General features: G+C 42.4%; 1 protein-coding gene across 5 annotated transcripts in view; it reads right to left on the bottom strand.

The window, feature by feature from the left end:
• Positions 1-19,794, bottom strand: part of DNAJC16 (DnaJ heat shock protein family (Hsp40) member C16) — a 34,206-nt gene extending 14,412 nt beyond the window's left edge. The window contains exons 1-10 of one of the 5 annotated variants that reach the window (XM_033922118.1): positions 19,717-19,794; positions 14,689-14,730; positions 12,002-12,184; positions 11,091-11,157; positions 9,730-10,060; positions 7,698-7,882; positions 7,487-7,591; positions 5,921-6,079; positions 4,002-4,132; positions 454-637 (exon numbers count right to left, since the gene is read on the bottom strand). In XM_033922118.1, coding sequence (XP_033778009.1) covers positions 454-637; positions 4,002-4,132; positions 5,921-6,079; positions 7,487-7,591; positions 7,698-7,882; positions 9,730-10,060; positions 11,091-11,157; positions 12,002-12,174 — 1,335 coding nt within the window. In that variant the 5' untranslated portion in view covers positions 12,175-12,184; positions 14,689-14,730; positions 19,717-19,794. Of the gene's footprint in view, positions 1-453; positions 638-4,001; positions 4,133-5,920; positions 6,080-7,486; positions 7,592-7,697; positions 7,883-9,729; positions 10,061-11,090; positions 11,158-12,001; positions 12,185-14,688; positions 14,731-15,997; positions 16,281-19,586; positions 19,691-19,716 lie in introns of those variants that run through there. The other 4 variants (XM_033922117.1, XM_033922115.1, XM_033922113.1 and 1 more) reach the window with 4 other exon arrangements.
• Positions 19,795-20,361: the final 567 nt, after the last annotated feature.

Consider the following 20,361-nt stretch of genomic DNA (forward strand, 5'->3'; position numbering starts at 1 on the left):
TGCAAGTAACCTGGTATGCAAGACAAGAAAAACATGTGATTCAATTTTAACTTGATATACAAGCAAGGTCTTGCAATACGAGTACATACAGTATTTTGTATTAAAGATTTTGGGTTGTGGAGTTTCCATTATTTCTTATGGGGAAATTTGCTTTGATATTCGAGTGTTTTGGATTACAAGCAAGTTTTCAGGACAAATTATAATAATAATAATAATAACTTTATTTTTGTATACCGCCATACCCAGGGAGTTCTAGACGGTTCACATTTGTTAGTCAAGTTACAAGTGGTTCATGCTCGCAAACCAAGGTTTTACTGTATTTTGTTACGTATTTTATTAGCCGATTTTATGTTGCATTGTGAATCACCTAGTGCAGTCTAGAGAATGTATAAATAAATAAGAGCACAAGACAGCAAACCAGCAGTAAGAGTTTCTGAAAGCCTTCATACTTACAGCAGACTTTCCTTGGTACTTCTCCAGGTCAGCCAGTACAGCAGCAGAGAATTCCCTCTGTCGATCCTGGAACACGTGCACAAACCTCACAGTGTCCTTAGTATTAGCCAGAGCAAAGGACAAAAAGTTATCGTAGGCTTTTGCAAATTGGTCTCCCTCCCCAGTCAGTAAGACCACACAGTACCTGCAAGACAGAAAAAAACAACAGCCTTTTGCAACCTTCAGCCACATCTGGAAAGAAAATGAAGAGGTGGAGGTGATTATTTTATCCCTCTGTTGCAGGCTTAAGGCTGAAGACGTGAAGGTCCCTAGCTAGTGTAAGGACTAGACTGCATGAAATCTAACAAGCATTAAAAATACAGTGCTCCCCTGCGAATAACCAGGCAGGAAAAGGCAGCCGGAGAGGCAGGAGAGGGCAGCTAGAGCGCCAGCGAGTGGAGGAAATCACTCGCGGTATGCTCTGACCGCCTCTTCCTGTACTAAAGTCGGGCCTCACCAATCAGGAGCTGCCCTCTCCTGTCTCCCCTGCTAAAAACCATATTCGTGGTTTTTCAACATTCGCGGGGGTTTCTGGAACAGAACCCCAGTGAATAGCAGGGGAGTACTGTATACAAAAAAAAAATATAAAAAAAGACACCAAACACTGCATCGCATGAACTCAAACAGATCTTATATAACCCTCTACAGCAATAAAAAGAGATTATGTGTTTACCCTGGTAAACTCTTTTCCAGTAGATAGGCGAGATATTCTAGAGACAGTAGTGTTATTTCCCTTTAGTCGCATGTTTGCAGAAGGAATCCACTCTGGACTTTTCACTGATCAGTTTAGCACCCTCTACAGTTAGTACCCGAGCACCAAATATAGGTGAAGTAGAGGCACCTATAGCAACAGGCTCAAACCAGCTATTCTGCTCAATAATTCAATCAACAGTAAAGAGAAATGCCAACACCAGCTTCAGAGAAGCTGAGAAACCACTCCCCAATAAATGGAACATAAATCCAAATTCTTTCCAGCAATCCTACTCACTCCTGCCCATGCTCCGTCAGTGATGAAAATAGCTGCCAAGACTTCCAGGGACGGTCTCACAAATCTATATAAGCTCCCTTCTTGACATCTTCCCATACTGTGTTTGTGCAGCAATCAACATTTCCCCCCATTCTCAGCCAGAGATCTTTACTTTTTAATGTAAACTTAAGCCTCCAAGTGACTTTCCTCAGCTGTTTCCTTAACCTCTATTGACTTTGGAAGGATAGCCTGATAAGGCAGTGTCTTGGTGATGCCAACTATTTTATTTATTTATTTATTCATTCAATTTTCTATACCGTTCTCCCAGAACAGTTTACATGAGATTATTCAGGTACTCAAGCATTTTTCCCTGTCTGTCCCGGTGGGCTCACAATCTACCTAATTAACCTGGGGCAATGGGGGGATTAAGTGACTTGACCAGGGTCACAAGGAGCAGCTTGTGCTTGAACCCACAACCTCAGGGTGCCGAGGATGTAGCTTTAAGCACTACACCTTCCAATGCCCCAATTTTCTTATACCAATCTATAACTTTGAATAACTTTATACTACTGTTCTTTCAGCACCTCAATGTTTGGCATATTTAGACCTTTCCTTCAAATTCACTTCATACAACATACAGTTTGGATCTTTATCCAAGAGCGTTTGAATTAGTTCAACTGCTTTGACTGCAACCCACGCCCCGGTCCAAGCAAGATATTTTGGTTTATTTTTCTTAATTACATAAGAACATAAGAAGTTGCCTCCGCTGGGTCAGACAGAGGTCCATCCCGCCCAGCGGTCCACTCCCACGGCGGCCCATAAGGCCCATCACCTGTGCAGTGGTCCCTGACTATTCCTATAACCGACCTCAACTCCTATCTGTACCCCTCAATCCCCTTATCCTCTAGGAACCTATCCAAACTTTCTTTGAAGCCCTGTAAGGTTTGGATAGGTTCCTAGAGGATAAGGGGATTGAGGGGTACAGATAGGACTTGAGGTAGGTTATAGGAATACTTTTTGATTGTTTCTATATTTACTCTTTCACCTTGATAGGGGAGATCAGTGAAGCAAACTTCTAACATAATACATTCTGACTTGCAGATTTTAGACAGCAGAATGTGAAAACCAAACAAGAGTGCCAGGACAGCTGAGCAGGAATCAAAGTCTGCAAGTATCTTTATAATTACTAAACCCACTAACGTTACCATGGACTCTATATGGGACTTAGTAATGACTCTGGATCAGACTTTGTCACCTCAAATTAAAGATTTAGAACAGAAGTTCCAGGAACAAAAGAAGGACATAAAAATCATAATAGCGTAATAAATACCAAAGTAGAAAAAACTGAAAATGATCTTTTGGAAGTTAATAAGATTCAGTCCACTATGATTAGAGATAATTTGAACATGAGAAGGAAGATGGAAATTGTGGAGAACAATTCCTCTGAAATATCAAATATATCATGAAAATATTTTTTTTTAACATTTCTTTAGCTTAGATTGAGGATATTTTGGGAAAATTCAAAATTCTTAGATTGTTTGATCGGCTAATGTTTCCCCCTTTTTCAAAAATCTATTATCTTCCCATAAAAAATAAAGAGGGGCAACAACAGATGGATTTAACAACTATTTTGGATACATCACTGAAAGAATTAGTTAGACCAGCTACCCTGTTTAACACAGTAGTATTGTTACGTGATAAAAATTGGATATTAAAATTATTCTTCAAGAATTTCTGGGTCAAAAAATTCAAGTGTTTCCGGATGTGACAAAAGAAACCCAGAGACGTAGAAAACATTTTCTGCAATGGGAGCAATTTTTCATCTACGATATCCGTGTAAATGTCTTCTAAATATAAGTCTTGTAATTATATATTCTTTGAACCCTCCCAGCTGTCAGGATTTCTAACCATGAAACATCTTGAGGGGGGAAAATGTAACAATATCAACTTAAAATAAAAAAAATCCTCCTGTAATCACTAACAGTTGACTGCTTATCCTCTAAATAGGATATGTTATTTCCTTTTTTCTTTATTGAATTATCACTCATTTGAATCTTGGATCTCTCTAATACGGGACTTTAAATATTGATTAAGTTAATAATTTTACTTTCTTTAATTTAATTTCTTTTGCTGTGAAACCTATATCTTATTCATTTCTGTGCAAGAAGTGTATTTTCTTATTAAAGCGTTAAAAATAAATAATAATAAATAAAAGAAAACCAAACAAGAGTGCGAGGACATCGAAGGGCCCACAGAACACATAGGGCTCCTTTTACCAAGCCGCGCTAGGGCCTTAATGCACGGAATAGCGCACGCTAACTTGCTGCACGCGCTAGCCACTATCGCCTCCTTTTGAGCAGGCGGTAGATTTCCAGCAAGCGCGCGCTAATCCAGTGCGTGCGATAAAACCGCCTAGCGCGGCTTTATAAAAGGAGCCCATAGGCTTATACGTGGAAGTGACCAGGGTGCACTTCAAAGATGGATCTAAATCCATCTAGATTTCCTCCTGCTGATAAGCTACTAAAACCCGGTGGAGTCTTACTTCCTCTGCCGATGGGACTTCCGTATAGGGCATACTTCTTGGAACAGCTTCTGATTAGTGAGTCTTGCCACCAGCAAGAACTTGTTGTTGGAAATGAAGTCATCGATGGTCTGTTTTTTCATACCTCTCGCCTGAGTACAAAACAAAAGTATAAAACTTGAGCAAGGCCCAAGAACAGCAATGAGAGAAATTTGGTGTTCAAAACACCCCCCATTCTAAGGGCTTGATGGGTCCCTTTTACAAAGCCACGGTAGCGATGCTGCCAAAGTCCATTCAATTCCCATGGGCTTCGGTGTGCTTACTGCGGCTTTGTAGAAGGGGCCGTTTGTCCTATAATTCGCAACCCCTGCTGAACTTTGGCTCTGCGCCTTCTCCGCATGACACATTAAACAGCTAATTTTCTTTTTAAATACCACTGAACAACATTTTTTTCCCTACCCAGGATTCTGTCCCATAACCAGTTAAGTCTTTAAAAGGAGGAGGAATATTTGCATATTTTATAACATTTATCAAAAAGCTACAACTAGGAATTGAAAAATCTCTCCAGGACCTGCTCTTCAGAGAGGAAATACATTTCCTCTCCCCCAAAACACAAAACAATGTATTTTGGGGCTGTAAATAGGGAACAGGAATCCACTGAGGTCCCGATTCTATAAATGACGCCTAAAATTAGGCGCCTAGATCAACGCGCCTAATTTAAAATGATTTAAAAAGTTTAATTGGCACCGATAACAAGCAAAAAGCACCTCGTAATTGGTTTAAATTAAAATTAATTGGGCGGTCGGCATCTAGTCCAAGGTGACTATCGGAAAGTAGGTTTGGCGTGTAGGTGCCTGTTTTGCATAAATAGGGGTTGCCTTTCAGGACGCCTACAGCGCTTAAATCCACATTAGGTGCCACTAATCCCAATTCGATAAACAACACCCAAGACTGACGAGCGCTAGGAGTTTATACAACTGGGCCCCAAGTGCATTTCTTGCCAGAAAAATACCTACCGCCAACTTCATTCCTCTGCACCTCTTTCTCTCTCCTCCAGTTTTCATCACCTCTTCTTTCACTCCCCTCTTCAGCTCTCTTCCTCACAAACCCAATAGAAACCATCTATCCTCCTCCATAATCCAATTTTGATATTAAAAATGCATGAACCTTGGAATGATTGCTGATAGTTAGAGAGACGGGTGTTCAAACAAACTTAAAATAAGAAATTTACAGGCTTTTTTCTTTTTCCTATTGGTTAAGTAGGTTTAAGAATGGCCTCTTTCTCTCCCTTGATGTGGACTCATATTACTTTAGAATACTGTATGTATTATAACTTGTTATATTTAAATAAATAAATGCATGAGATCAAAGTATGAAAAACTGACTTGTCAAAATAATGTCTGATGGAGCGCAGTAACCTAAGGCTGTAAAAACCTCTCTTAGAAATTTCTGAGATCTGTTCATTAAAGGTCAACTGAGAGTTGATAATCACCCTAGCAGAAGAGATCAGAAAAGAAACCAAAAACACGTCATTCCAGAAGAAGTTGAAAACCTTCCTCTTTGACAGCTGAGCCAACACATCTCTATCAGAAAAGAACCTAACTTACTTCTTAGCCTGGACGAAGCAAATTACTCCTTCCGATAACTGAGTTTTTCTCGCTCCCTTCTCCCCCTACCTCTCTCTTAAAGCCTCCTTTTAAGTTCCCCTCCTGATCTCTTTATAACCCCCTCTGTAAGTCGCCTAGAGCCTGAATAGGTATGAGCGACACACAAATGAAAGATTAGATATTTAAATTTATTCGCCAATGGAACTGATTTCCCTGAAAAAGACAGCCTAAATTGGGCCAAACACATTTACGCAAAAGTGACATTAGAAAAGGGTTTATATACGCCATCAGAATGCAAGAGAGCAAGTCTGAGACACGCATAAGCGCAATTACCTGTACAACATCAGCAGGTTTCTTGATATGCTCTTTGAAGACGAGCATTGTGGGAACATACATATTTATGTTATATTGACTGGTCATCTGCTCCGTTTCTCTTAGTCCTAGATTCACATATCCAAATGATAGATAATCTTTATAGGCAAATGCAGTCAGCTAAAATGGGGGGGGAAAAAAAAGGTTTCAATTCATATATAACAATCACAGACTTGTGACGTTGGCCTTTTTCTTTTACGTGTGAATTTTACAGTCTGGCACAAGCCACCTCAAGAGATAAAGGGCGCTTAATCATTGCTGTTGGATTCCTAAAGTACATCCTTGGCCTTCCTACTTCAGTGAGGAAGGAATTCTGATCTTGATCTTGACCATAGGGATGATTACAAATAAGAATGAAGCCCACGTGTTTGAATATTAGTCTTGTAAGAATCATCAGAGATGACAAGACCTGAGATGACCAATTAGAGAAGCCATCACTGTGACAGCTATAGAGGGGAGTGGAGTTAAGAAGTCAGGTAAAAAAAATACATAGATAGTACTCAGGGGAACATTCTCAAAACCCACCAAGCCTTTAAGAACGGTTGCTAAACCTGATTGACCCAGGCGCTTAATGCCCCACCTATGGCAGGGGCCTTAGGCATCTGGGCCAGAACCTTAGGCCCCTCCCTGGTGCATCCCAGGATGAAGATCAGGTCTGCCAGCTAGAGGAAGTAGACATCCCTCCAGCCAGCCTTAGAATGAGAGGTACAGGGGTGTCGGGGGTAAGCACATCTGGCGGGGGTGGGCATCCCTCCTGCCAGGGGTATCGGGGACCCCAGCGGCAAGAGGAAGTGGGCATCCCTCCTGCCATCCTATAATTCCGGGGAGGGGGGTGTCTTTTTTTAAAATATGTAGGTATATTCTGCACGTGTGCCAATCGCTATCAACCAGCAACTCATCACATGCAAATATAGCAACCCTCCACAACTCTCTGCAAATTTCATTTGCATGCGCGGGTTTTAGAGAATGACTCGTCTTTTGTAAAACATATTTACGGCTGCAACATATTTACGGCTGCAACAGCGGTTTGTTGGATTTTATCCCAAAGTTTTAAGAATCTTCCCCTCAGTTCCACACTGGAACTTAAATGTGGACAAAGCTACACTGGACAGACTAGCTTGGCCACTTTGTTTTTTTTTTTAACTACCATCATTTACTGTGATAAAGATTAGCTGATAGAAAAATTACATGTTATGTTCACTTTAGGTCCTCCACCAGGCAATCTTAGTCTAATTCTTAAAGGAAGCTATATTTGAGGGTACAGCACAATTCTTGGACATAGGAAGGAAGTTAATTAAGGGTTTATTCCAACTTAAAATACACCCCCCTCCTCTCCATCTCTTTTCTCTTTGTTTCAATCCTTTCCAATAGCCACCTCTGAATATGGATAGGAAACATGGTGGGTGACCGAAAGGGAAGCTTAGAACCAATTTAAGGTCTTCCTCATCAGTAAGAACAGAGTAGAATGTGGCTAAGAAGATTTCTAGTCTCAGAACCCAACAATCAGAAAATTAACTGCTTAGTTACCTTATACAGCAGCGGCACCAGTGGCACCTGATCAAAGAGCAGCACGTGGGGTTTGTTCTCCTTCTGCCAGCCAGACAGGAAACGGATATAATTTTTATCTGTGATCTTGAAAATTAAAAACAAGTTTTTAAAGGAGCCTCAGTCAAGAATACTGCAAACTATATATAGTTACAGATCTCCAGCCTGTGTATTGCTAACAGCCCTCATATACCTTCTCTATGAGATTTCCAGGGATAAGACCCTCCACAAAGTGTCGCAGATTCTCCCGAATAACGGCATTGTGAAAAAAGGAGATCTTGCCATTTATGACTCCTAAGATAGAAGGTGTGCTGTGAGCTCCCAGGTGATGTGCCAGGCGACGTTCATATCCAGCATGGACAACACCGATTCCAACGCCTAAAATACAAGAACAAAAACATCAGAACCAGGCACGTACGTTGCTATCATCACAAACAGAAAAATGGCTGCAACTTTAGTATAATAAATGACAGCAGATAAAGATCTGTAAAGTCCATCCAGTCTGCCCAAAAAGGAAGTCCAAGTCAGACCTGCTGATCTGTGCAGGTTACTCCCCTTGAAGCCCTGTTAAAGTGCTATGGCTTTAATTTCTTCTGCTTTCTATATAGGGATCCTCTGTGTTAATCCTACACATTTTTTAAAATTCTACCACTGTTTCTGTTCCCATCACCTCCCCTGGGAGGATATTCTAGGCATCCATCATCCTCACCACAAAAACGTGTTTCCTGATGCAACCTCACTTCATGTCTTCTAGGTTTGTTTTTTTTATCACTTTTCCATCTTGGTATAAGGTTTGTTTCTACATTAATACCTTCCAAGTATTTATTGTAACTCTCAAATTCTATTAAATGTGCTAAAAATCGTACACCAGTTGGGATCTTAATGAGCAATTATTGGCATTAATTAGTTTTAATTAAAATTTATGCACATATCAAAAAAGGGTGTGTGAAAATGAGTGTCATGGGCAGATTGGGGCATTCCTTGGATTACAAGCATAGTTGCGGAATAAAGGGGGGGGGTTTCTGCACCTATCTGGATTTTAAGAAAGCTGAAATAAAGTACACCTTCAAAAGGTTGATTTTACAAAATGAGGACCGACTGTAGCCAACTAAATTAGCCCTGAATATTCAGAGCTGGGCCTCAATCCTATCCCTTGCGGAGGTCACTGCAGTCATTGTCTTTGGAAAGCCGCCCCCAACAATTTCACAGACCGCCAGGGACATCAGGCAGGCCCTAGTGGGTCTACTTGGACTGCGGGGGGTGCTGCTTGGCAGTAAGCTGTGGGGAGGGGGGATCAGGAGGCTTAAAAAAGAAAAGAGTTATATGGGTGCCAGACAATATTCATCTTTTGAGCTGTTCTAAATTTGCCCATATGAGGCCCGGATTTTGATATTGAAGGCATAATTGCCTGCTCCTCTTCCTGACCTGTCCATTTTTTATGGGTTATTACAAGTGAGGTTCAGTGGCATTGCCCGGTTTAGTGCTAGGCAGGAGCCTCTCCCGATTGCTTAAATTGCTTTGAATATCATGCCCACTAGTCTTTATGCTGATTGCTTATATGTGACATGACAAAACCTGAGCAGAATCTACAGATTATCATGGTGGGACCCTGACAAACATCTTGATGAAGTTTCAAGCTAAGCTAAATTCTGTTAATTGCTATGTAGACGTTATAAATCACCTTTTAAAAAAGAAATCATCATAATTATTGCACTTTTTGTTATAACAGAAATTCAAATTTAATTCTGAAAGGTTTTTCAGACAGTGATGTAAATATCCTGTATGTCAGCATTTTAATACCACTGACAAGGAATCTGACTTTTTCCTTCCAATCTTTGCAAAGTCATAATAATGGAGTTTTATCCTAGTGTTATACAGTACTACCCCGAAATTTGCAGGGGTTCAATTCCAGGAACCCCCGCGAACTTTGAAAAACCGCAAATCCAGTTTTGTGACTGTCAAAAGGCAGGAGAGAGCAGCTGGGGCGCCGGCAGGTGCAGAAAATCATTTGCAGTATGCTCCGACCTCCTCTTCCTGTTACTAGTCAGGCTACACCAATCAGGAGCTGCTTTTGACACGCAGCTCCTGATTGGTGTAGCCTTACTTTAGTACAGGAAGAGGTGGTCGGAGCATACCGCAAATTACTGAGTCCACGATTCGCGAATTGCAAATTCGCAGGGGAACACTATACTTAGAAACCTGGGCAGTAACACTTTTTTCCTTACCAAGTCCCTCTAGCTCCTGAACAACTTCCTTCCACACTGGCTCAATGTGGATGCAGCTGAAACACCAGTCTGAAGTAATCTTAATGAGATACGGTTTGTGGAAGCTGTCTGGAACCACTTCATTAATGTAATGGGAAAAATGCAGGAGGTACTTCTCATCTGTGGAGTCTCTTCTTTCCGAGTTAAAGGGGAAATGAAAGAAAGATTCATCAAAGTAAAAGTTCTCATGGAAGTGTCGGAAGGGGTGGTGCTGCTGCTGAGAGTACCCCTGGTTTTCACCCACATCTCCATATCGGTCAAAGTTGGATCTTTTCTCGTCATTGGAGAGAATCTGAGAACAAACAGATTAAATGACCATCAATGACAAGAGGGGAGCTCTCTAATCCTATAAGCCGAACACTCTTTTCATTATGTTTGTACAAAAGACTCAAAACTTTAACTGAAAGAACCCCAAAGAAATAAAGACAAATGATCACAGAAACAGGACCCAAAGACTGGTGGTACAAGTTATATTGCACAAAACCTGCCAACTATGCAAGAGCAGATATGTAGAGACCATGTGCATCTAACCCAAAATGTGTGGTTTTGCACATTTCGTCAAAGGTCCACAGGCTCAGCCATGTCTACTTTCTATGGCTATTCTATAAGCTCAAAAACCTTAGCCGAACTGAGATCAGATAAATGTGACCTAGTCCAAATAAATCACAATGCTGAGTCAACTGAGCTTATCCAAGCAGTCGTGACATAGTTGTTTTAAGAACCACTTTACATAAATACTAGCAGGAAAATCCACAGTACACTTCCCCCTCCCCATTCGCGGCTTCTCCATTTGCGGTTTCAGATAATCGCAATTTTTTCTGGGGAGGGGGGAAATAAAAAAAAAAACAGTCTAAACTTTTAAAAATCCCATATTTTTTCCTTCCCTGCCGCCTTCTCGGCCTTACCTGGTGGTCTAGAGGGCTTTCGGGGCAGGAGCGATCTTCCTATGCTCCTGCCCCGTGCAGATCGCCATGAGGAAATGGCTGCTGGGAGTTCCCGTAGTCTCTTGAGACTACGTCGGGAACTCCCTACAGCCATTTCCTCATGGCGATCTGCACGGGGCAGAAGTGTAGGAAGATTGCTCCTGCCCCGAAAGCCCTCTAGACCACCAGGTAAGGCCGGGAAGGTGGCAGGGAGGTGGGGGTGGGTCAGAGCCGGTAATCGCGATTTTTCATCATTCGCGGTCCAGCTCGGCCCGTATCCCCCGCGAATGACGAGGGAGAAGTGTACATCCAAAGAAAACCTAACAGTAGAAAAGACTTATGAAGTGTGCCAAACAGAAAGAGAGGGTGGAGCATTTATAAAAAATGGTAATAAAATACCTCATATGCTTTGCTGACTTGTATAAACTTATCTTCAGCTCCCGGATTCTTATTTTTATCCGGATGCCTGAAGCAAAAATGAGACAAGAGATTGTTACCCATATGCTTTAAAAAAAATAAAAAAAATCAAATATTATAACTTCCAGCCAGAAGGGCATTAACAGCCACTGCAACTGGGGAAATTATGGCTCAGATTCACTAAAGATAGCAAATCAATCGCTGTTGGCCAATTCTGTGGCTGATTTTCAAACAGTGATTGATTCACTATTAAGTTTACATGCAAATGATTTGCACGCAAACTCACCGACTCAATCGCTCAGCGAGCAAGTGAGTCGTTGCAGAACCCTGACAGTAGTGACAGGAGAAGCAGCCTCCTGTCACTGCTTTCAGGGCTTCTGCCGGGGTTTTTTTTCTTTTTCTTTTAATGGCATAGATATTTTGCGTGTATTACAAATGCAAAATATCTGCCCAATAAAAAAAAAAAAAAGAAAAGCCCTCCCCAACGACCCAAGACAAAACTCCTCCCTCCTTCCTTCTCTCCCTGAACCAAAAAAATGCCCCGGCTGACACCAAACTTATGGAAGGAGGAATGCCCATTCCCTCCTGCCACCAGACACCACCCCACTGCTGCTGCCACACTATTAAATATGGCAGGAGGGATGCCCACTCCCTCCTGCCACCATACGCCCCCCCCTGTCGGCGTCGGGCATCCCTCCTGCCATATTTAAAGTATTTTTGGCTACTTACTGAGTTTCTTTTATCTGAAGTCACTCAATTTGATTATTTTTACAGTAGTGTCAATTAAATAATCCAAAAGGTTAGTCTCCCCTTATTTTTCTACAAGAGAAGATTGCAGTATTGTATTAGTAGCTTCTAAACCCCCACAGTTTTTCCCAGTAGGACAAACTTACCATTCCCTGGCCAGTTTTTTATAAGCCTTTTTTATGTCTGCCTGGCTGGCTTTCCTGCTAATACCAAGGACTCTGTAGGGATCAAAGTCTGCTGCGGACAACATTTTCAGAATCAGAACCAGGACTAAAACAACTAAAAGTTGCCAAGAGAGCCGTAGATTCTGTAGTCCCATTATCTTGTCTCTGAAAGTAAAAAGATTAAACAATAAGTAAAAGCAACCTTAAAATCCTACCATTTCCATAAATCAGTGTACCAAAATCTCAAAATACAACTCTGACTTGCTCAAAATAAACTAAACTACTGACCTAAGCGCCATTATTTGTCCAACAATCCATGAGAAATAGCAAAAATCAAGAAACATGTACAGATTTGTGGCAGAAGCAGAGGAAAAAAATGCATTTGCCATCAGCGATCCCTTCCTCACATCAACTATCATTTCTCCCCTACTTCTAGCCAGAATATACTTTTTCTTCTTATACCATTTCTTTGCTGTGATTTTCCTTCTCACTTTTCAACACTAGCTAGGATGCCTTACAGCATTTCTGCTTTGTTTCAGCACAGGACCAATATTACTTCCAGTGACAAATATTCAGTGTTTATTAATCCTATCTTTCTCTAATTAAGCAGGCCAAAAAGCCAAGAATTTCAGCTGGAGTGAAATACCCAGTGTATGTACTGCTTAAACAGACCTTTCTCACATAGGCTATTACAGGACTTTAAACACGCAAGAAACAACTACTGACCCCCACAAAAGCTATCCTTGGTGGCCCAAGTGGGGCTCCCACGCACTTTGAAAAGCTGGGAATCGGAAGTTACTCCCACTTGTTTCTGCCATTGCAAAATGGTGGAGGGCTCAGACTACCAAATAAGACATTGTACTTACTGCATTAAGGCCTAAGTGTGCAGGGATTTGAATGCTCCAACTCAACTGTATTTTCACTAATAACTGGATTTGTAAATGAAAACTGGTGTATTCGGGGGGCATTTTTATAAAGGTTCTTCTACTTATAAATCCTGTTTTACATGCAGGAAAGAGTTTTGATAAGATTGTGTGACCCTATACACATGTAAAAAGTAGGGCCCGGGTTCTTCTGACCGTGCTTTAATTGCTGATGTTATTCAGGCTTTCCAGGGAGGTTAGGGCACTGTCGGCAAGGGGTTTGCAGGGCAAATCTTAGTGCAAGGAAGAAATAGGATGGGAGAGCAACAAACATTTGAGGAAAAGAACCTGGTGCAGATAAAAAAAAAATTTCAGGCTAGTTCTGACAGGGGAATGGGGAAAAGTCACTTTCATAGGTGCCAATAAGGGTTTTTTTTCTTTGGACATAAGAGTGTCAAATCCAACCAGATAAAATTGCACATATACCTCCTTTAAAATCGTCATCCAAATTTTATTTTTAACCGAGATTTGAGGCGTATACCGATGCCTAGAAAATCAGAACCACGCCTACGTAGGCGCTTTAGGCCGCGGAATGCCAAAATAGGCGAAGCCAACGCTGGAAGTGGCATTAGGAGGCCTAAAGCCCCTATGTAGGCACAATTCATGCAAAAATAGGCGCCAGAAATGTAGGCCCAGAAAACCCTGGCCTACATTTAGCATAGGTGTGATTCCGAAACCGGTGCCAATGCGTGGCTGGCACACGATCGGCAGCCGCTTTTAAGGTGGCCACCGATATCGGTGCCAGTTCAAGAATCCAGGCCTAGCAGCATTTAACACTACACCTACTTTAATATGCTCAGTGGGTAGGTGTTCTTGGAAGCACAGTTTAGGTAGGACCAGAGGTGAAATTGGAATGTGTATCCACATATTTTATAAAATATGTGGATACACATGAAGAGTACATGCACACAATTATACCATTTTAGGAGCAGATGTAAATTTATGCTTGGGCGCTTATGCTGCCTTTAGAATAAATGTTTAAAATAGGCACTTTTTACATAGCTGCGTTGTTATAAAATTAGCCTACATATGAACTGAGGCCTTCTGGAAAGAAATCATAGCAAATCCAAAACATGCTATGTTTGAGGGCAGTAAGCATTGTGTATGATTCACTATATTCAGTAATCCATTTTCAAGGCAACTCTATGCCTATCCATAAATTAAGGACAGAAAGCTAAAAACAAAACAAAACTTTTTACTGAACCATTAACATCTACAACCTAGAGCAGAATTGCAGCTTGGATTTTTGTTTCCTCTACGATAAATTTTGAAACCACAATCTACTCCTAAAACATGAATTGTATCAAATCCCAAACCAAGAAACAGACTTGCCATAAAAGTGATTTGATTTGAAAAAGTATAACATAATTTATTATGCATGGCATCTTGGGAGATAACTATTCCACTAGTGTTCTGGTAGGTCTAGCATCATTTTCAAGATGAAAATATAATTTCCTGATTCTATAAATGAACTATCAATTTATCAGAATAGTTTTGTTCAAGTAATATTCCCACTGATAAATTTGTAGTACATGCAAATACACACTAACATAAGAATTTAACTTAATTTTCAAATCACCCAAGAAAGAACAGTTAATAAACACAAAAATTAATTGCACAGTGACCTGGTGACCTATCATCCAAAAGTGGATATGAATCAATCACCTAGAATTGGAAGACTGACCATCTCTGCATACCCCTTGTGAAACCTGGTCCCCTTTTAAATAAATCCATGCATTTTCTTACCTCCTTTCCAGTTCCTTCAGGTACACTTGCTTATAGTACTACCTAGGATTACCAGATAATCAAAAATTAGGAAAAGCACTTTCCATATACAGAAAACTATGATGTAAATACAAATCACAGTGGTCATATTGACTCTCTTCTCCCTACAACAGAGTGAAAGCTCAAAGCACAGTGAACAACTGAAGCGTGAACCTGAAAAAATACAATCATGTTAGTCCATCCTATCAACAGTTGCATTGGTTGCCATTTGAGGCAAGAGTATTGTTCAAGTTTGGTTGTATCTGTTTCAAGGCTTTATTCGGTCTGGCTCCAGCTTACCTATCCTCTCGTTTTGAATAGTATAATCTGAATAAGATCACCCGAAGAAATCATTTAGTTGGTTACCAGACTATAAAATCTTGGCGTTATAAGAGATTTCTAGATAAATGATTTGCATTTAAGGAAAAGGAAATTATTGGCTGTGTACCACTATTTCTCAGGCTCAGTCTTATCTGTCTTTCAGAAAGTTGCTGAAAGACAGATAAGACTGATTTATTTGGTAAATGTGTACGCTAATATTTTGCCTAGACGTAAATTTGTAATTCTGATTTTTCCTTGATGTATTTCCATGTCCTCTTTACTGTGAGTGTGGTGTGGCAGTATATAAGAATAAAGTTATTATTATTATTACCTATTACCTCCATGCACCTCTGCCAACTCTGAGAAAGAAATTCACCCCCTTCACTCCCGCCCATCTCACTATGGGTGGGCAAAAGTCAATGGGCTGCTAAGCAATGTACCATCAGGCCCAGTACGGTGCTTGCAGCGGTGATCGAACCAAGTCACAAGTCCTGTACCTGGCAGCAACCCAAATAGTAGCAACATTCCCTGGACCCGAGCCACATATTTATTTAACACAGAAAGCAAATGGCATGGATCCAGTTTCCCTTTATTTTTCTTTCACCTCTGTCAATTCCCTGCCTCACTTGTTTCATGTTTTCTTATCTTCTTGCCTTCCTGTGGTTCCCCCCATGCACCCCCCAACTCCCCAACCCTCTCCGTGCACCCCCCCAAACCCCCCCGTGCACCCACCTAACCACCCTCCCCCTCCGTGCACCCCCACCCAACCTCCCCGTGCACCCCCACCCAACACCCCTTCCCCCTCCGTGCACCCACCCAACTCCCCTCCCCCTCCATGCACCTCCACCCAACACTCCCTTCCCCTTCTGTGCACCCACCCCTCCCCCTCCCTAATTCCGTTTCTTCTACAAATTATCTCCTACAGGGCAGCATCTCTCCCCCCCCCCCCCCGTTCACCCCGCTTCCTCACCTTCATCGGCCCGGCAGGAGAGAACGGAAGACCGGCGGTAAAAAAGAAAAGAGCGACGGCCTCTCCCTCTCCCCCACCCCAGACCGGTGTCGCGCTCGGATCCGTCACTCACCCGCCTCTCTCGTCCCAGCGCCGGTCTCTCCGCTGCTCTCGCGGGTCTTGCCCCACTTCCGGCAGCAGCGCGAGACCTGGGCGGCCAGAACGGGAGCCCGCAAGGTTCAAACCGCTTCAGTGAAAAAGAAAAAAGCGCGTGCGAGTTACCGCGAGAGGAGAGGGGCAGCCAGGGAGGGGAGATGAGGAGGAGACCTCCCCACCTTCTCTTTTTCTTTTTTAAATCTTCATTGATTTTCCAAACTTCGACAGTGCAAGACAATTAATTGAACATAAAACGCACTATTTATTACACAAGCAATACATAAGACAATCATTTTCTCCCACCCTCCTCCCAATTACTAATACAATAAGACATATGATGTGATTACAATATTATAATTAAGTAATTTTAATCCTCAAAATACATTTCCCTCCCCCCACCCACCCACCCTGGATGTGTAAGGAAATACATGGAGAGATACATGACCCTTATTGCGAGGTAACAAATGCAGTCGATGGGCTCCACACTTTATTAAATGAATTACTAAACCCCAAACCCTCCGCATTCGTTCTCTCATATTTATAGGTGGAACATACATTTGCCCACCAAAATGTGTCATTTATTCTGTCGTGGCTCTTCCAGTTATGTGTGACCATTTGGATGGCTATTCCCGATATTCACATGTAACTCCTTTGCTTCTGTCGTTTCTAGTGGGGTGCAATAAACTCCCCCCCTCTCCAAATTACTTCTTTCATTCCATCAAGCCCAGTAGCCCATTCTCACACTGGCCAATCCAGGTCCCTAGTACCTGGCCAAAACCCAAAGAGTAGCAACATTCCATGCTACCGATACAGGGCAAGCAGTGGCTTTCCTCATGTCTCTCTCAATAACAGAATTATGGACTTTTCCTCCAGGAAATTATCTAAAACCAGCTACACTATCCACTCTTACCACATCCTCTGGCAACGGGTTACAAAGTTTAAATATTCTCTGAGTGAAAAAAATTTTCTCCTATTCATTTTAAAAGTATTTCTCTGTAACTTCATCAAGTGTCCCCTAGTCTCTGTAATTTTTGATCCACTTCTATCTGTTCTACTCCACTAAGGATTTTGTAAACTTCAACCATATATCTCCCCTCAGCTGTCTCTTTTCCAAGCTGAAGAGCCCTAATCTTTTAAATCTTTCCTCATACGAGAGGAGTTCCATTCCCTTTATTATCTTGGTCGCTCTTCTTTGAACCTGTCCTAGTGCCACTATATCTTTCTTGGGATAAGGAGATCAGAACTGAACGCAATACTCCAGATGAGGTCGCACAGGGGCATTATAACAGTCTTTTAATAATTCCTAGCATCCTGTTTGCTTTTTAGGCCGCCACATCGCACATTGGGCAGAAGGTTTCATTGTATTGTCTATGATGACACCCAGACCTTTTTCTTGGGCGCCAACCCCCAAGGTGGACCCTAGCATCCAGTAACTGTGATTCGGGTTATTCTTCCCAATGGGCATCACTTTGCATTTGTCCACATTAAATTTCATCTGCTACTTGGACGCCCAGTCTTCCAATTTTCCAAGGCCTGCCTGCTATGTTTCACAATCCGCATGCGTTTTAACAATTTTGAACAGTTTAGTGTCATCTGCAAATTTAATCACCTCACTCGTCGTTCCAATCTCCTGATCATTTATAAATAAGTTAAATCGCACTGCGCAGTTAAATGTGATTGGATATCTGGGGACAGCCCACTAAGCAGAAGCCTCTCCCAGCCAATTAAATCCTGTTGAATATTGGCCATAATGAATATTTATGAGGTAGATTTGCATTCAGTGGTTCTTCAATATATGCAGCTTCATTGTAGTAATCCTGAAAACCCAATCTGCATAATCAGCTTGGTATACCCAGTGGCATAGAAAGGGGGGATGGGGCCAGACCGCCCCAGGGCAGGCACCATCTTGGCGGCGGGGGGAAGGTGCCAGCACCTCTCCTCCTCTCATCCCCCTGTATACTTCTTGAAATGCTCACTGCCACGAGCAGCATCTTCCACCTCCTGCTTGCGCCAGCCTCTGCTTTCTTCTGACATCATGTCCTGGTCAAGTGACCAGGAAGCGATTTCAGAAGGGAGCCAAGGCTGGCAAACATTTCAAGAAATATACAGGAGGGTGCTTGAGCAGTGGGGAAAAGTAAGGGGCGCACAGTGCAACGATGCTGGGCACCACTGCCCCAGATGCGTCCCTCCCTTGTGACACCACTAGGTATACCTCTAGCCTAGGACAATGTTTCTCAACCTTTCAAGCTAAGTACCCCCTAAGCCTAACAACTACCAACCGAGTACCCCCACCCAAACTCCGCCCCTGACTCCACCCCCATAATAATAATACTAATTGTAATGCAATTTCTTCCATCCATTTTTCATATACATACAATATAATCTTATTACTACATAACGGTAACCACAAAATTAAAAAAAACACAATGCACACTGTATGCAGAGAAAATGTTAATTATCATTTATATTCAGATGAGGGGTTTCAAAGAGGTCAAGGCAGATGACTTTAAAATATGCAATGTCACCTCAGTAACTAAAGAAAAATAGACAAATATAGTGCAAAATATAGACAGCAAATATAAATTCTCAAAACTGACACATTTTGATCACTAAAGTGAAAATAAAATTATTTTTACTACCTTTGTTGTCTGGTGATTTCATGAGTCTCTGGTTGCACTTCCTTCTATGTATCTAATATTTCTTTCTTTCTGCCTCTTGCATGCTTCCTCTCCTCCAGACCTCATTCCATTCCTCAACCAATATAATAATAATAATAATAATAATAATAACTTTATTTTTCTATACCGCCATAGTCAGGCGACTTCTAGGCGGTTTACATTGTAAGAAGGCTGGACATTCAGCGAATAACAAGTACATAAATAAATATCTCTCTCTGTCCCTCCATGAGTCCAACTTTTTCTTCCTCTCTCCCTGCCCCACCCCCAAATCCGACCCAGCTACCCGACACACTCCATTCCCCCCAACTTTTTTTCTGCTCTCTTTCCCTGCATGCCCCCCCAGCTGAAGCCGCCGCCGCCGATTTCTCCCTGCCTCCCCACCCCACCCCCGAAACTGACCTTGCGACCCAACACACTCCAGTCCCTCCACCAACGCAACAACAGGAACGGGCCAGGTGCATGCAGTAACTGCATGCAGCCAGCCCACAGGCTCCACTCCTGAAGCCAACCCTGCCACTCAACACGCTCCATTCCCACCCCCCACGGGGGAAGGCCTGTGGGCATGGAGCGTGCCAGGTAGCAGGGTTGGCTTCGGGTGTGGGGCAGGGAGGAATCAGCGGTGGCTTCAGTGGGGGGGGGGGGGAGGAATCCCAGGAGATGATCAGCCTGCGTATCCCCAACAGGTGGCCCACGTACCCCTTGAGGTACGCGTACCGCAGGTTGAGAAACACTGGCCTAGGAGATAGTTGAGAAAACATTGCAGTAGAGTACTGTACCTGCACATATTTTTACCTTCTTCAAAGCAGGGGTAAATCAGTGTGAGAGCATTTGAGCCCCTGATGCTTTTACAAAATAAGCGACACATAAATGCTCTGTTATACAATTAGCTCCTAACTGCGCACATACATTGCTGGGAGAAAATTAAAACTGCAATTCCATGCAGGCGCTGTGGGCAAAAATCAGGAGAGGAGACTGACTTGGAGCGAGGTAAGAAGCCCTTAACTCTGATGGAGAAAGAGTCAAATAACTTTATTGACATGACAAATCTTACAAAAAGCAACATTTACAAAACGATAGTAAGGAAAGAGACAACAAGAGGGAGGGCGGGATCGATCTCCCTGGCAATCACAACGACCAATGGCAGACAGATCAGGCTGAGTCAGACCAATGGCAGAGCAGAAAGAGAAAACATGACTTCAAGAAAAAGACACCATAAGGAAGGCGGGATCTGTCGCCCTGGCAACCACAACGACCAATGGCAGACAGATAACTTCAAGAAAAAGACACCACAAGGAAGGCGGGATCTGTCACCCTGGCAACCACAACGACCAATGGCAGACAGATCAGGCTGAGTCAGACCAATGGCAGAGCAGAAAGAGAAAACATGACTTCAAGAAAAAGACACCATAAGGAAGGCGGGATCTGTCGCCCTGGCAACCACAACGACCAATGGCAGACAGATAACTTCAAGAAAAAGATACCACAAGGAAGGCGGGATCTGTCACCCTGGCAACCACAACGACCAATGGCAGACAGATCAGGCTGAGTCAG

This window comes from Geotrypetes seraphini, chromosome 15, assembly GCF_902459505.1.
Source record: "Geotrypetes seraphini chromosome 15, aGeoSer1.1, whole genome shotgun sequence".
In the NCBI taxonomy this organism is placed as follows: Eukaryota; Metazoa; Chordata; class Amphibia; order Gymnophiona; family Dermophiidae; genus Geotrypetes; species Geotrypetes seraphini.